The sequence below is a fragment of the Rhagoletis pomonella genome, unplaced genomic scaffold, assembly GCF_013731165.1.
Source record: "Rhagoletis pomonella isolate Grant_MI unplaced genomic scaffold, Rhpom_1.0 Rhpom_scaffold_00006, whole genome shotgun sequence".
NCBI classification, from domain to species: Eukaryota; Metazoa; Arthropoda; class Insecta; order Diptera; family Tephritidae; genus Rhagoletis; species Rhagoletis pomonella.
The window spans coordinates 17,695,959-17,713,825 of NW_023458560.1; the positions used below are offsets into that span (position 1 = coordinate 17,695,959).

The 17,867-nt window shown below is 34.2% G+C and overlaps 1 protein-coding gene across 4 annotated transcripts in view; it reads right to left on the minus strand.

Moving 5' to 3' along the window:
- Positions 1-17,233, minus strand: part of LOC118740455 (serine/threonine-protein phosphatase 6 regulatory ankyrin repeat subunit A) — a 233,659-nt gene extending 216,426 nt beyond the window's left edge. For all 4 annotated transcript variants that reach the window (XM_036472008.1, XM_036472007.1, XM_036472009.1 and 1 more), the window contains exons 1-2: positions 16,841-17,233; positions 11,547-11,648 (exon numbers count right to left, since the gene is read on the minus strand). In XM_036472008.1, the coding sequence (XP_036327901.1) occupies positions 11,547-11,648; positions 16,841-17,233 (495 nt within the window). The remainder of the gene's footprint in view (positions 1-11,546; positions 11,649-16,840) is intronic.
- Positions 17,234-17,867: the final 634 nt, after the last annotated feature.

Genomic DNA, 17,867 nt, shown 5'->3' on the forward strand with positions numbered 1-17,867 from the left:
AGATCATGGTTATCGGCTTAATCGCATATACCGACTATTAGAAAAAAAGCGTAAAATATCGAATGAAATTTCGAAGTTTAACTTTAGAATCGTAACAGTTTAGCTCTCAAAGGGCCTAGAGACTTCTACCTTGTTGTTGTCTTAAATTAAAGGCCTTGAATAGCACTAAAACTGACTTGTTGTTCGAGGGATAAAAATTGTGTGAAGGATGCACAGCTGCATGCAAATAATGAAAAATGCAATATATAATGCATTTTTCAAATTGAGGGTTGGAATTTTTTGTTTCGTTTTTAAACAGTGGAATCGTGTTTCTCGTCTCAAAATCATTAATATTAGTGTAATAAAAAATCCAAAAAATGTATTTTTTTTAATATATCCGTTGGATTTTGCATGTTTTTTCCAAAGAACACAATTTTTTACCAATTTGTTTAAGTTCAAGGAGTGATTGTGGCTCAATGGCAATATTTTTCCTTGAAAGGCAATTAAATTAGCTTTCGAAGCCATTTTGTTTCATATGAAAATATTTCTTCTGTCGAAAGCTCTATGATTAATTGGCACGAAGTGTTAAAAAAGCACTCTGGGTGCCGTCGAGTTAGCTCGAATATCTTGTTTTTCAGTCGAGAAATGTAATTTTGAAATTTTAAAATTACTACGGTGTACTTTTCTCAAAAACATATGACTCAAAACATATGATTTGTAAAAATATAATTCATTTATAAACAATATATAATATAATAAAATAAAATGTCAATCATACTTGGGCGTACAAAATTTTTGATTCTTATTTCCCGATGCGGGTACTTAAGCGAACATAATTATTGATGTAGATACATCTACTTGTTAACTTGCATAAATATGTAAATCCTTGAGTAAAACATGAACATTTAATGAAGAATACGTAGCTTAAAACCAAGATCGTAGCATTATTTAAACAGATAAACAAATAAAGAAAAACTTCATTTAAAAATAAGTAAGATCTAGAGGTGGAAAAATATTGACGATACTATCGATATATCGATGGTTTGTCTTCTAAAAAAATATACTATCGATGTTTTAAGACTATCGATACTATCGGCTGTAATGCAAGACCAATAAGAAAACTGTCTCCCTTGGGGGCACATAATGAATAAAAAATTAATTAATTAATTAACCGATTAATCGCGCATCCTTAATTGCAACCCATTTTGTGTGATAAAAATGACATGTACCTCGTAAAACATTATGGTCTTGTGTTAACAATATGCATATAATAATAAAAGTCAACGTAAAAAGGTATAAGTCAAGCAGTTTTCTTAATGGTAATCAGGGATCTTAAACTGTTCAGAAAAGTTAATGACAAATGTTTTAATAATTTGTTTAATGTTATGGATCCTCGATACCATCCGCCATCAAAAACAACGCTTAATATACATTTATAGTATTTAGTGATACTACTAACTTTGGATTCCAGCATCATCTGTTGACTGTGAATCAAGACAAGATGTTCCCAATCGCAGCTCCTCAAATAAAATCCTGTATGCGCCACTGTACATACATCCTGTAAATGAGGCTATATATTATTTTTGGAAAAAAAGGCGGAGCCACGCCTCTATTAAGAGCAAACCACTATTTATCATATCTTCACAGCTTTTTGAATTGCTTTAAACGAAATTTTAACGGATTGTAGGAAAATATACAGGGAAAGTTATTATATACTTTATCCGTTAATTGGACTCGGAATAGATCTATCTTAAAAAATTGTATTTATCGTTCGATATTCTTCAAATTCGGTACACAGATAACTTATTGAATGGATGAACGTAAAGGATACTTTTTCCGGTAGGTGGACCAGGGAATGATCTATACAAAACAATCGTATTTAAGGACTTATTTTCTTGAAATTCGGTACGTACATAGATAATTTATTGCCTGGATTAACATATAGGGTCATTTTTATTGATAGGTGAAGCAGGAACCGACTGATTCCAAAAAATCATATTTATAATCCCATTAGGTGCTCGTGTTATGCATATAAAAAGATTCAACCGACCCCAAATGGACGCGATAAGCCGTATCAAAGTCGAAGTATTTCAATTTAAAGTTCATGCAATATTTTTCCACATATTTGTTTACTAGCAATATGTGCCTTATGTGTATACATTTGTGTATTTGAGAAACTATGTACAAAAATTTAACTGGTTTTCATATCGATGGTCATATGCAATAACGACACAACTCAAAATTTCATATTTTTCAGTAGAGCCAATTAAAGATTTTATGTTTCGTAATTTAGCAATAATATGTTTTAGAACTAGCTATAATTTTAGATATAATCAAAGTTCCTATACAAAAGTCTAGACACCAACCTCGACGGTAGGCTTTGCTGGAAGTAGTTAAGTATTACGCCTAAAAATTTGCACCACATACGCTACAGCGGAAATGGACAACAAGGCATTTCTTTAAATGAAATTAACATTTTGCTTGCATATGCACAAAATAAGCCACACAAATATTTGCGCAAATAGCAACTTTTACAAATAGGAATCGAATAAGAATCTTATTTGTACTAATTTGTATTTTCGCAAATATTTGTGTGGTGTATTTTGCGCAATAGTCTTCTGTTCTCTGTTCATTGCAAGTTGAATTATTTTAATATCTGTAGCAAAATTTTATACAGACAAGACTTTAAAGTAGAAAATAAATGAAATAAAAAAAAACTTTTTAATATACCACGCTTTTATAAATGGTTTAAAAAGTAGAAAATAATATATCTCAGTCCCATAGAATTTGTTTTCATAACTTTTGATTTTTAAAATTTAGCAAAAGTCATTATAAACAATTTATGAGATTGAAAATGAAAAGCGTGGGGCGCATGTAATAGACTTGAATTGCTATGAAAGTAATATATGTATGTAGGTATGTGGGTATATGAATAACGACCGCTGAAAATCGATCTCAAATTTGTACTTTCGCTGTAGAAATTTTAGGTCTATGTTATGTAGTTTGAATATTGTCAATTAAATCGCATGCTTTTTATTGCATGCGCTCCACGTAAATTATTTATAATGACTTTTTTGCTAAAATTTCAAAATCAAAAGTTATCAAAACAAATTCCATGGAACTAAGAAATATTATTTTTCGATGATGACGACGAAGGCCTGTTCGCCACACCAGACTCTGTGCCCTCTTTCGAAACACGCCCCGATAACATTGACGCCTGCAATGACACAACGGAGCTTTTTCTCGATATCATCCAAATGACAGAACCTTGGCCAAATGCTGACAGCAAAGTGCAGTCAAAAAATTGAAAACATGATAAGTCTCGGGTTAACGCGCTTAAATCGCAAATCTTTACGATTTAAAAAATCTGAGACTAAAACTTGATCGCGTCGTAAACGGCGGCCCAAGAATATTAAGTCGGTGTGAACAAACACAATTTTGAGTTAAATCATAATTCATCGAGTTTAAATGGCTTTTTAAATTTAAGCTTTCGTCATTGTCTTTCTGAAACTATGTTATAAACAACGGCGCAATACGAAAAGTGTCGTTATTTCACACAGAAGCATCAATAACCTATCGAGAGTTTTTGACTTATGCCAATATTCACGATAAATATGAGACATGTGCCACTGTTCAGTATTAAAGCTTCGGTTTTGTGACAAATGGCAAAACTGCGCCCCTGCCGGATTTGTAAATACTAAGGATATGTCGACTTTCCAAAGAAAGACATGAAATTTCGAGTTATGCCGTTATTGCAGAGCACCACCGATATATAGATTTCACTTAATAAGCCAAATGTTTAATACCACATCCGACGGGCTTATTTGTTTGATAAAGCAAAGCTTGAATACATATGTATGTACATCGAAAATTTTAGCTGATGTCAGTCAACGCATATCGATGGTACTTTGGCAAAACCTCGTATCTCAGAAAATACTACTACTTCGTATCTCATTATATATTATTTTCAATTAACTAAAAGTACCTAATTTTTAATAAACAGTAAAACAAAGTTATTAAAAAGAATTTTCTGTTATTAATAGAGGGGGTTTTTTTTTGTTAGAGAATGTTGTTTGAGAGAGTTTTGAGATACGAGATTTTGTCAAAGTACCGCCGATATGCATGTTGCTCTCTTGCTTCTACTGTTCGTTAATGTTAGGTGCATTCTTTTGCAACCGAGCTACAAAAGAGCACTCGCTTACATGAGGAAATACACGCAAAGCAACAACACTAACCCGGCTATTTATCCGAGCTCAGCCAGGTCGGTTAAAAAATACGCGACCAGAAGGGTAGTGTTGGTAAGTGAAAAAACTGCTCTATTGTGAATTGTTAATGGGAAAGTGGAGAGGGAAATTTTTGTTTCCTTATATACGTGACTTATATTTTAAAAGAGTATATATATTACGCAAATACCTCGCATAATTACTAACTTAAATTGGTTTTTGTATCTCAATCCTGTTAAACTAATCACATGTTTCTTGCCAGCTACCAACAGGGTTGCTTAAGTAGCTAAGAGGAAATTTTACCCGAGTTGAGCGTTCTTTTGTCGCTCGCTTACAAAAAAATGCAGCTGTTATTGTCTACGATCATTTATTATATTTCAAAGCCTATTCGCTTAATAGGCGTAGAAATACATATTAAAATATGATTCGTATGACAACTCATACATACGTCTTTTGTTTATCTCTGTATTGTGTTTATTGCTATTAGCTTGAAATTATATAACAAAATGCAGCCACATAAATTTGTAAGGTGCGGTGCACCTTAGAGCGATACGACACGTGATACGATAGCAACACAAACGCCTTTAATTAATTACTACTAACTAAAAAAAACTTAAAACTAAAACTACTTACCAAAAACTACTGAATTATTTTGAAAAACATGTTTAATATCGAGCAAACCTAATGTTTATTTTTAGCAAATCGGCTGAAAATTAACTGGGTTAATAAAATTTTCATGGCAAAAGATTTCAGAATATTTGTGTTCACTACAAGAAGAAATTGATAATAGGCTTGCTGTTTTTTATACGCAATTTTCGATGCTTATTTTTTGCACGTAAAGCGTAGATGTGGACTCGTGCTGAACTAAAAAATCGGTTAAGCCTACATTTTAGAGTTGTATAGCCAAAAATTGCATTTTTTTCATGTAAAGTTGAATAACACAGTCAGATTTCAACCGATTTTTTAGAGTGCGTAAAAATATCACCAAAATTGAAGAAAGATGAAGAAAGAAAACAAAAATTGTGTTTGTTGGGCAAATAAACACAGATCTCTTAAGTTTTCTAAAAATTTATGCATATCATTCCAAAGGTATAAAGTCGGTTCATAAGACACAAGCTTATAAGTTCGCAAATATGCGCAAAACCGGTTGACGGGAAGTCAAGATTTTTGGGATGTTTAGCAAATTTCGTATTTCTATTCTTGCTTTAATCGGCAATAACTACCAGAAAATTTACATAATTTCCCAGTTATTTCTACTTCATTAATTTTTGTAGCACTGTATAATAGAGCACACAAATTTGTTGCTATTCTATTTAATTTAAAAAAACATTAAATGTAATAAAAAACACACAAGAAGAAATCGAAATATATGAAAAAATAACGAAAAATCCAAAATAATTACTGGCGATCAAAAGTGAGTGCACGGTAATTTTTGTTAAATATTTGCAATGTTTTTCAAGCTAAAATTTTTTTCTTATTTTTTTGTTTATTCTTTAACCAAAACCACAAAAGTCAAATTTCAATGAAAATTTTCACCTTTTTAATCTGAGTTTTTAGAAAAATCTTGGGTATGCAGACACATAGTCTATGAAATCACGTAAAGTTTTTTATATTTTTTGGTGACGGATTTTTGCGCTTTTACCATATAAACGTGAATTTTTTGCAGAATAAAATGCGAAAGAAGACCGGTTGCGAAAAAATTAAAAAAAAAATCAACGTCAGTTCTCATAAGTTGCACTTATTATATGAAAATAACCGCAAAAAAATATAAGTCTACGGAATTTTTTAGCCACTTGTTTTACCAGATTTTCATAAGCCATGTAAGAGCATACCCAAAATTTTTTAATAACTTCAGATTAAAAAGATCAAAATTTTGATTAAAATTAGTTGAATTTTTCTAAACTCTGTATAAAGTTTGAAAAAAAATGGTTGCGATTCTGACAAGTACCTGAATAACCAAATTATAAAATTATAGAACTGTCAAATAGCCAAATTGCTCTCAGAGAAAGAAAGAAAAGCCAAAAATTTTTGTTTACATAGCAGTTTTTTTTATCATTAGGCGATCTGCTAAATTATACGCAATAAGACAAGAAAATTTACAAAAATGCATACAAACCTTGATACATATTTCTTCACTACGACATATCGTCACTACACACGAATAAATGCGCGATAGTGTTTTGACGGCGAAAAAAGGCGCGTACAAAAATTTTGCGAAAAAAGATGCTTATGAAAAACTTCGGTGAAGTATGTTAAGAGTTTTTGACGCTAAAGTTTATTTATGCGTCTTTTTTCGCCCTCAACTTTTGAGCTCGCGCCTTTATTCGTGTCTAGTGACGATATGTATGTATTTCATAAGGTAAAAATGCCGATGTACTTTTGTTTTTGCTTATTCTACTTTCAATTTGTTTGAACAGCTGATGGTTTGAAACTTTACCATAAAAAATTTCTTGCCACTTCTCACAAAAAAAGGGCCGATTTTACTCTCCCATTTTACCACTACTTTGCCAGAGAACCGACTCTTTCTGATAAATTGAAAACCTAGTTTAGCAAAGGGGCTTTAAGCTTGTGCTTCTCAATTACGTAAAAAAATCTTATAATTATTGTTACACACAATTGTACTTTTTAGGAGTATTTTCCCATTTTCAAAGGTTTGAGGAAACGCTGAAAAATGGCGGAAAGCCCTCCAACTGGATGTGCTTGCCTCCTATAAAAAAAAGTCTGTGTTAGGCAGTTTTTTCTTTATTCACACCAAAAAAGGTTATGTACGAAACATGCAAGCCATACAACAATTCTTTCTACTTAGCAGCCTCATAAGCTAAAGCGGGTGATCTAACTTAGTTACATTTTTATATGTCTACGCAGTTTTTAAAGCGAGAAATATTGGGGAAACACTTTTTTCTGTATGAACGGACACCACAACTCATGGCTCGCAAGAAGAGTAAGCCTTATTCGTTTTCCTGTTGCGTTTCTCTTGGTCCTACTACAATTACATATAATAAGTAAAGTTTAAATTTTACAATTCGACAACGGTTTTGCATTAATCATGAAACCACCCAATAAAATAAATCATTTCTAAAATTTATAAGCTATAGCAAAAATTAATAAAAAACGTATGTATGTATGTTCTATATTTATTCTACGGCTTTTTCCCAAATTTTTCATTTGCCGGTTTCAAAAACACTATTTGGTGTAGTAAATTCATTAGCCATTCATAAACTTTTCAGAAAAGCAAATACATACATATATATGTGCACGTTTTTATCCATATAAATTTTATGAGTAATGTGTATAGATGTATTTTTGCTACCCTAAGTTATATGGTGTTGGTCAGTTACAAGCGGTCATTCTTAAAAATGGCTTTCGTGTTTCGTTAACGGCGTTGACGTTATTTAAGTTGTTGGCACTTACAAAGCTATAGGTGGCCGCTGGTTACTATTAGTGGCTATTTTCATTTTATGTTTTCGGCAGTTTCGTATTCGCTTTGTCGCTGAGATTTAGGTCAAGGATTTTTTATTTAATTTCTTTGCCTAACTAGTATAGTCGAACAAAATTTTCAGTAAATATTTGACTTAGTTATGTAAAAATATCAACATTTTATAAATTGTGTAGTGTCCGCTTTACTATCAGTTAGTTCATTCACATTTGATACAAACGAATATTCAGTTTGATAGAAGAATGCACATACAATTGTTGGAAATTTAGTTCTTTGAGATTGTTTTTGCACTGTGAACGAAAATTAAAAAAAAAAAGAATATATTCGTTGAAACAACCTTTATGCATATTGCAACATGGGTTGACAAAAAATCTCACTACATACATACAGATTTTCGAATAAAGACTACAAAAAAGAATAAGTCATGTGTAACTGGTAATTAAGCCTGCACTCACGTTTCCGGGTGGAATAAAGAGCTACGGAAGTTGAGGAAAATTGTAAATAGGGCTCACGACACAAGGGAGTACAATAAGCTTATTTGCTTCTCAAAAAGGGCATCGATCAATGAATATTGCAGTGATATTGGTAAGCTCGGTTCGCTCGAGTGGATAAGGAATAAGGCAGGTGGGCAGACTCTACGGGAGATTTCCCAGCAACACCTGGGGCTGCTCTGAATCCACTGCTAAATCTACCGTATTTTATTGTCTTGATACACGAGGAGTTTCCTACGGCATTGGTGTGGTACGGCATGGCATTTTCTGAAGAGGTAACGCAACGTTGACTTCCTTGAGGTCATTGAACTATGCCTGAGGCAGCATGCAGAAAATGAGTCAACCAACAAACATACTTATCTGCATACATATAATCAGACAGCAGAGCGGAGCTCCTCGCTCTTAGAACGCACGACATCACCTCAAAGCTGGTGTGGGACTAACTTCAACTTTTAATACTTATCGCATGCAGGAGCTGGGTTTAGCTCATTGTGGTACCGGGACACAGTGGCATGTGTAATAAAGTGACACATGTTCCTGCCAGAAAAGGGTCTGCACGGGGATTCATAGGCCCAGGACCGTTTATTGGTCTGCCATGGAACTCCACTCGGCGAATATATTATATCTGGATGTAAAGTTAAGCGCAACATTACTGGATAAGTACGAAGGGTAACAGATAGGCCAATTACTTTATCCCGGAAATATCAATAAGGAGAATTATTGCAGGTTTTCTTACTGGCTACTGCAGGTTAGTGAAACACTTAACAAAGATAGGACGAAACAGCGCGACGCATTATGTGCCACTGTGATCACACTTTGTTTCCTGCTATCAATGTACCTAGAAGTACATGGTACCTAAATGGCTTCGTGGATCAACGAAAAACTGTAGCCAAATAGATGTTTGTTAAACTAAATCGTTCTCCGTAACGGTAACTAGGCGACTTACTCCCTCCTCTAAATTAAATCAAATATAATTTAAATACTTGAGGTGGAGTACTGTTGTGATCCCAATATCAGACACGAGCTCGCGAATTGTATAATCTGCCAAAACTGACAACGGATGAGGAACTGGGGCTGGATTCAGTAACTGAAGAAGATGTGCTGTATACCGAGTGTAAAACTCACAACCAAAAACTCACCGAACAACCAAAAAATCACCGCATGTACACAATTCGATAGTTAAATTCATTCTCACACTTCCTGAATCGCAAAATGAAGAGTTTACAAATCACAGGTACGGAATCCAGCCCCTGGGGTCTATATCAAAGTCAATGGGAACAGTTTTCACCTCTCTCATAGTAATTAATACATTGATATCCCAAAGGCCATGTACAACTAGAGAGGTAGAAAATATTTATGTGAAGATGTAGGAGTTCGCTTGCTTGTAGTGGCAGGCAAACTACACTCAATGCATTGCCCAGTCATTTAGCTAGTTCCCGACGAGTTCACCAATAGAAGTCTCGACTCAATTATGTTAGAAATATTAACGAATGTGTTTTATGTTAGCTAGTAGGCTATTCGGTAAGGAAAAATTTGATTCGTTCGCTAGAGAAAACTTAGACCAGGCATTCGTTGTTCCGCAACCAGTTGTATCAATTCCACCTTCGGCCATCGGAGCCATAGTCAGAAAATGTATTAATAATTCGCGTAGCACTGATTTAGAGGCATAAAAGGACTACAAATGGGCAAAAATCATGTGAATTTATTGAGCAGCTGGGACTGCAAACAACTTAAAGTGGACAAAGGGACTTCTGGATAAAATACAGAAGAAATAATTTGATTTTTATGAGAGCATTTTCAAAAACCTTCTATCTATGTATATATTAAATATCATTATTTATAACCCAATCAGAAGTATTGGGAAAAAAATTATATTTTATTGTCCACCCCTATTAAAATGTAATTAAGTAACACTGTAACAAGGTATGCACAATTCTGGGCCATCTTGATTAAAACAGTTGAGCCAAAAAAAAAACACGAATCTGCATTATAAATAAACAGAAAGTGCAGTGGAATGGCATTGGTGTTTGTTGCTTCGTATTATTTTTATTACCGTAAGTAAAATCGAAAGCTTCAACTTCACGAATGCAATTCAATACCTTCCTTAGAATGCGAAAAGGAAATTCGAAACCAAAATAAAATTATAGTACTTATGCTATATATGTACCTTTGTGCACTAAGATATGGTTTACTATGCGCGTATGCTAAATTTGCGGTTAATTGTTTTGCAGGTCGCAGCTGATTTTGCGAAATCTGAGAATAAAGTCCTTAGCCAAACTAACTCAAACGTTGGAAAATACCCTTCGCGAGTTCAATTTAACTTCAATTCGTTACGCATTATGACGCTTGTGAAAGGTAAATACTATTTACTAAATAGGCATTGCGTGATTCCATACTTGGATGTATGCACATTAGGGTGGTCCAAAATAAGTAAAGTTGGAATTTTCCATACCGAAAAAATTAGAGTCCGGTTTTTTTTTGTTATTTTGAAATCAAAAAAGAGGTCGATCAAAGCGCTCTTACTTTCCCATGTATTTTATATGGGACATTTTTTTTGTATAAATGTCTTGAAAAATCAATTTTTTTCGATCGGAAAACTTTAGATCTATTTACTATTCGTTGAGTATTTTTTAAGGTCATCTAAAAGCCCCAAAAAGTGCAATGGGGACCCATAAAAAATCGTTAGTATTAAATAATTGGGTATTATTACTGGATGTGTTTTGAAGAAAAACAGAGTTCTCAGATCAAAAGATATTGATTTTCAAGAATTCTATTTGAGCGACTTCTAAATATTTTTTTTATTTCAAAATAAAAAAACAGGGATACAGGGGTGAGAGAATTAAAATTCCGTCTTTAATTTTTTTTGGACTACCCCAATGTACATATTTATGTATGCAAATATGAGTGTTTCCGAGCTTGGCTGAGTTTGCGGTTTGTTGAACTACAAATATACAAACATAACTCTTACTATTAGCCAGACTTTGCCCTACTTATATATACACTTACATACACATGTATGTATGTATTCTAGAGGCTCAAACAACTTTGACGGTATCCCAGAATTTTGCGTTAACACCAAAAAAAAACACCACAGACGGTGTTGTCGGATTGCCGGCGGAAGCGTCATGGACGTCGACCGCATTCAGCTCGCCAAATTAATTTATGCGTTTTGGTACGCGCTTTAAGATTTATTTACGCGGGCTGTATCGATTTGACACAATTTGACTTTTCTTTACCTTCTTTTCCTTCATTGCGTTTTTTGTGTTTGTTTATGCGTTTTTTTTTTGTTTTTGTTGCGCGAATAAGTAAATGCTGGCAGGTGATTTCAATTTGTTTTTGACACCTTGTATTTGCTTTTTGAAATTTTTTTATTACTGTTGCAAAAGTTGCACAAACAAAAACGAAATGTTTACTTACATTATTTCTTGCTCCAACATCTGCGCCCAACTCAATCATCCGATCCATAATTGATGTCTTATTATCCTTGGTGGCGTACATTAGAGGTGTCATGCCGGTGTTCTGCAGGAGAGTAAAAGAACAGCAGTTAGTAAAAGATAAATAATGTTTGGCTATTAGCTGGTGTTTAAATAAATATTCAAGCACTAAGTGCGATGCATGTACCCTGTGCTAAAGAGTTGTTAAAAAAAAAATAGCCGAGCTTATATGCAAGATGCCAGCAGGTGTTTCTTTGCTAAAATTACGCTCTAAATGTCTCATGCCCGTTCTTTGAATTGACGCAGCAAGGTGAGCGGTGTCGGAAAAATATGAAAAGACTTAAGCGGCTTTCATGATAATTATCATGAAAGATCTAAAATGAACATAAAATCAACATGAGCATAGTTAAGCCATATATAGTATATGGATAATGACGCTACAGTGAAACGTCTATTCGAATCGCACCCATGAGTGGACAACGAAAGCAGAGGCGCCAGCGTACCAAATGGGAGGACAAGGTGCAGAAGGACATGCCTGCACTCGGGCCCAACAACTTGCGAAGGAGGAGTTTGAAAAAACACTTAAAGTCACATAAAATGTTGACAACGGAACAGCGAAAGCCATTTACAATGACCGTCTGCGAGACAACAAAGTAACGTAATATGCAGCCAATGCCAAAAATTATAATCCATCACAACGAATGTCACTTCAAAATATCAGCTGATCCGGACGAGCATCACGTAATGCAACAATCGCTTTCTCAACAACAGCGTTAACAGCAATTTCTGATTTATCCAAAAGCACTCTCTCAGTTATTTAAACACTAAGCAGAAAAATAACAGAGTATGTATGAAGATTTGATGAGCGAAGCTGTGTCAGATATCGAGCTTTCTACCTCAGCGGAACAGACAGTGAAAATTCTGCCCAGAAACACATCCAAAAGACAACAAAGCAAAATAAAAAATAGATCAGCAATGGCAAAGAAAACAAAAACACCAATTATAATTCTGATCAATAACATTGACACTGACAACTTTTTCGCTGAAGAATTCGAAAAGTCTAGTTAGTCTATAGTTCGCTTCTATACAAAATATGTATATAGTCCGCTTAAAAGAGCTTTGACCACGGGCAAGGCGGTGCCCATCTCCGGTCTAGACTTAACTTAACTAATGTAAGAATTCATTAATGATGAGATTGCTAAACACGTCAACTTAGCCAGAAGCCAAAATATTTTGTTTTTGTATTTTCCATTTAAGATGATGCTACCTATAAGCCACATGGTTGTAAAAAATTTTTCTTAAATTAAGATCATACTATGCCTAATATACATTTGTAATTTTACGGCAAACAGAAAAATAAAAGTAAGAAGATGCTTTCCATTTCCAGACAACCGGTCAGGTACGAGCATGATTTTTAATCTCGACCAAACTCAAATATATTGTTTGTTGGTCCAAATAATGAGACACGTATTTTTTCTTTTGGCTCGGAAAAATTTTTCGGCCGAATTAAACGCGATTTTGTTTTTCAGGCAAAAATCGATTATTCGAATTGACAGTGAGAATGTTTTTTTAAAATGCCCATAACTTTGTCAAAATTTAATAGATTCCAACAATGTTTTTACTCAAATTTCAGTAATTCTTGTCACTTCAAGATAGAATGATATAATTATTGATCTTCATTATTTAAATTTTTTTTTTTAACAATAAACAAAAAGTGCAAATTTTTTGTTAAACTTAATTTCTCAAAAAGTGTATTTTTTTTTCTCTCAAACTTTTTTACCGGGAAAGAGACACTTTGAACTACAATTAACCCAAATCTCTAATAGCGAAGATTTTGTTTTATCTGAGTTATGATATTTTATAGAAAATATACGTTTTTGTGGTACATAGTACAATATTCTTATATTGTTTAACTAAATGGAACATATGTATGTAATATATCAGCAAAAAATACAGCCGTGATCATTTTTTGTGTATCAAATAGATATTAGAACACACTTTCCACCATACAGTTTCGATTATAAAAAGCGGGAATGTGTGAAATTCGGCCGAAAAATTTTTCCGAGCCAAAAGAAAAAATACGTGTCTCATTATTTGGACCAACAAACAATGTATTTGAGTTTGGTCGAAATTAAAAATCATGCTCGTACCTGACCGGTTGTCTGGAAATGGAAAGCATCAGAATAAATTCTCAGCTCTCCCAATCCTCTTTTTGTTATCCTATTCTTTATCAATTATAATAAACTTTTCTCGATCCTACCCCCGCCAAAGGATTTATAGGCGGCATACACAGTACGTCTGACTCGCGAGTCGGTTTGGATGTATTTGTGAAAATAAATACGTGTTAGTTACACCGACATGACTCCTGGAATGACTCTGAATGATTCAACTGTGTGTAGTCGAAGGCGAGTCAACACGTACACAAATGACTCGCGAGTCAGACGCACCGTGTATGCCACCTATTAGACTTTCTAGCCTACGGATGATTATATTTTGATTATTAATTAAAAAATAAAAAAAAATATGACAATAAATGTCAGGAATATTTATAGCAAGTAACACTGGTGCTACTACTCTGGTGCAGAACTTTCATCCGAAAAGTGCAAACACATCCATGCCTGCAGGAAGCACAATTTTGTCACCAATGTTAACTTTAACGACATTGAAATGAATAGTATGGACAATCTAAAAGTTCTCGGTATAGTGTACAATAAAAGATATACTTATACATATATGTAAATGGCACAGCGACTAAATATTATTAAATGAGTATCCAATCAGAAACTTAACTGCAAAACCATTATTGCAAACAGAACATTTAATACTAAGAGCCTGATTATGGCAACTTAACTCAACGGAACTTAGAACTTAGAAAATCAAAATGAAACAGTTTTCGACGTGTCATTAAAAGACGTTAAGTCTCGGCAGTTCGATTATAAGCAACATCCCTTTAAGAGAATTTTTAAGTGAGAGCCTGTAAGTTACGTTAAGTTGCCATAATCAGACCATAAGGCCTCCTCGTAAGCAGATCTTTCAATTAGTCTTTCGATAGCCATAAAGAGCTTTCAAGATAGTTGCCAGAACACATTTAGCTTCAAACATGTTTAGAATTGAATAAAATGACGTCAACAATTAAAAACACAGCGTCATTACTAATCGATTTAAGGTCAAAAAACTGTTTGAATTAAAATCCGTAGCTGCTCGTATTTTTCGAGAAACCGGGAAACTAGCTTTTTTCACGAATACTTCCTCATATTATATTATTTTTAAATAATACAAGACAAAGCCAACACCCTTTTTGATGAAGATGGTGTCTATATAATTTAGAAATGCATAATTCCTAAACTACGTATATTGCATGGGTTTGTCAATCACCTTTTGTGTGATGGTTAGTCCCTCTTCTTGGGCGAGAGAGAGCTCTATTGTGGTCAAAAAAAACTAAAACTTGTTCCAAAAAATTACCAAGGGAGGTTTTTGAAGGAAATGCATGTCGGAAGCTTTTATGCGAAGCCGATAAACTTTCGGATTCCGAGGTTTCTTCATGCGTCGCACCTTTTCGGCTTATTCCCTTTATTTCAGCGTTTAAAGCTTTGAATAAAGTAGTACAAGATTGACATTACCGGAGTTTCAGAAACCTTAAAAATCTACGTGCTTTTAAAATATTGCCTTCACTTTTTATTCAACACAAATAAAAGGAGCAGCCACTGAATTCTCTTAACGCATCTTTGAATTTTTTAGTTTGAAATACATTGAAGCAATGAAGATGTAAGCTTTAAATGACAAAACAATAAAAAGTAAAGAAAAATAATAGAAAAAAATACTAAATATAAAAGGAACCATTATACCGCAACGTTCACGTTATTGGTTCTGGGGGAAGCTGAGAGTGGTACATCCGAGTATTAAGTTTAAAACCGTGGAATTATTGCATAGATACTTGGCTGCCCCGTAAAAAAAACATTATTTCCTAATTTATCGAAAATATGAGCAGCTACGATTCTAATTCAAACAGTTTTTTGACCTTCAATCGAATAGTAATAAAGCCGTGTTTTTCATTTTTGACGTCATTTTAGTCAAACCTGAACATGGTTGAAGCTCACTGTGAGAATAACAATTGTCATACAAAAGACTTTTGTTTTTCGAAATACTGTGGTGAGTTGAATGAAAGTTGCCAGAATTACCCTGTGTACCTGTCAATTGGATTGCATTTTTTAATATAACAAGGAACCACATTAAAGTTTAATGGCTGCCTTGTCATTTGTATTAAATTTTACGACTACACATTTTAGTATTTTTTTCTTATTTTTTTTTAATTTTGGCGTTCTTCCACGACTTATAGTCTGATTCATATTCGAATTAAAAAGCTTCTTTGTCAAAAATTTTGTTTACCTATAAATAAAGTCGGTTGCGTTTGTGGTTTGTGTCGGTTGCGTTTGTAGCGCAAGCATTGCAGTGTCAAAACGTTGTGCCTTTTTTACAGCTTAAAAACGTAATACCTGGCCTACGTACTTAAACTGTTACAAAACGATTTTTTCTTCTTAGTTTATATGCAGACCCCCAATTACTATTTAACTATCAGTCCTTGCGACGATTTCCTACATTAATAACATCTCCTTTGCGGCTGTAGGTGTCATGCCAAAGTAAGTTAACAAATATATTAAGACAGTGAAAATGCAAACCAAAGCGCATTATTATGGAAACAATCAAGGAAGCATTTCTAACAGGTTGTGGTGCTAACGTGCCATACAACTATTTGCTGATTTCCTCCGTTTTTTTTTCTTGGCGACTGTTACCAACGGCAACTCCCTCCAGTTAGAAAGCATAAAAAGTAATCAAGACTTGTTGGAAGCTCGCGTCAACCCTTTTTAGTAAATTTATTGAAATTTTATTCGAAATTTTATGTCTACGATTCAGTATCATTGCTACATACATACATATGTACATAAAATGGAAATCTAAAATCCTCAATTCCTTTACTGCTATATGCAAAATAGTGTGTATGAACGTATGTATTGTAGCAAATGGGGGAATGTCTTCTAGTAGTTTGCATTGCTTTTTTGCTGCACCAAGGGAATGTGTAAGCCTATTCACGAAAAGCGGGGGAAACGCGCCTTTAAACAGCGCATAGGAAATTTTGTAGACTTGTCGTTATTTTGTCACCTAAACAACACGCCTTGTTGATAATGGAGACGAAATGTTATTTTAAAGGATACCAACAGTTTGTTTGTTATTTTTTGTTCGTCGCAGAATATGCAAACATGTACTTTTTTCAAAACTCACCGGATCGTGTATGCCCACCAGCGGTATGTGGTTGCCATCCTCACCCACATTTGCCACATATTTCTCCAGTTTTTTTAGCTCCTGCTCGATTGGCGTCCATTCGCTTTTCATCGCCAATGCGAGTATCTTATTCGAGGTATCACGTATCGAAGCGCCAGCGCTTGGAGGCTTTGGCGTTGTAAAGCCATCTGTCTCCTTTTTATCGCCATTGCTGGAGCTGTCATCCTTTTGATCGGAGTCGGCCTTACTGGCCGGTGTGGCACGTTCACTGGCCGTAGTTGATTCATCCGGCGTATTAATGCCACCGATAGCACCAGCAACGTTTGATGGCGTACGACGTCCAATGCCACCGCCAGCGCCACCACGCCCACCGCGTTTACCCGGTTGCGACATACTTTCCTTTTTTTTTTTTAGCTTATATCACTTAATCAACAACACAAAGAGTCCATATTACCATTCGATAACGCCACGAGTTGTTGCACATTTCTCATTCGAAACACAAGTCAGCGCAGGAACATACACGTAAACACTTGAAAATGTATAAATATAACGGTTTTATTGTTGAAGTATGTGTGAACTGGTTGCTGGTAGATTCAATGCGAGGTGAACGTTTGAACAGACTTTGATGCGATTACACAACAAAATGTTTTTCGATTTTTCACATTTTCGAGAAAAGGAGTTAAACTTTTAGAGGAAAAACTTTTTTGGTTTTCAGTAGAACTTTTTACAAATTGGGCTTAGATGGGAGTTGAATGCATTTTGTATTTTTTTTTGGTTTTGGTCGCTCATATTTTTACATTTATTTTATAGAAAGGTTTTCTTAAGTATGTATCTTCTTTTGAATACTATTTCTTTAAAACGCTTTCAAAGTAAAATTTTTAGATTCACAGAGACCCTAACTCCACTAAAATTTCTTACACTTGGCACTTAATCTATGTACGTATATGCACTCTTATTTATGCATACATATGTATATAAATATCTATGTACACTGTATGTATATCCACTACTTTTTGCCCCTCCACTA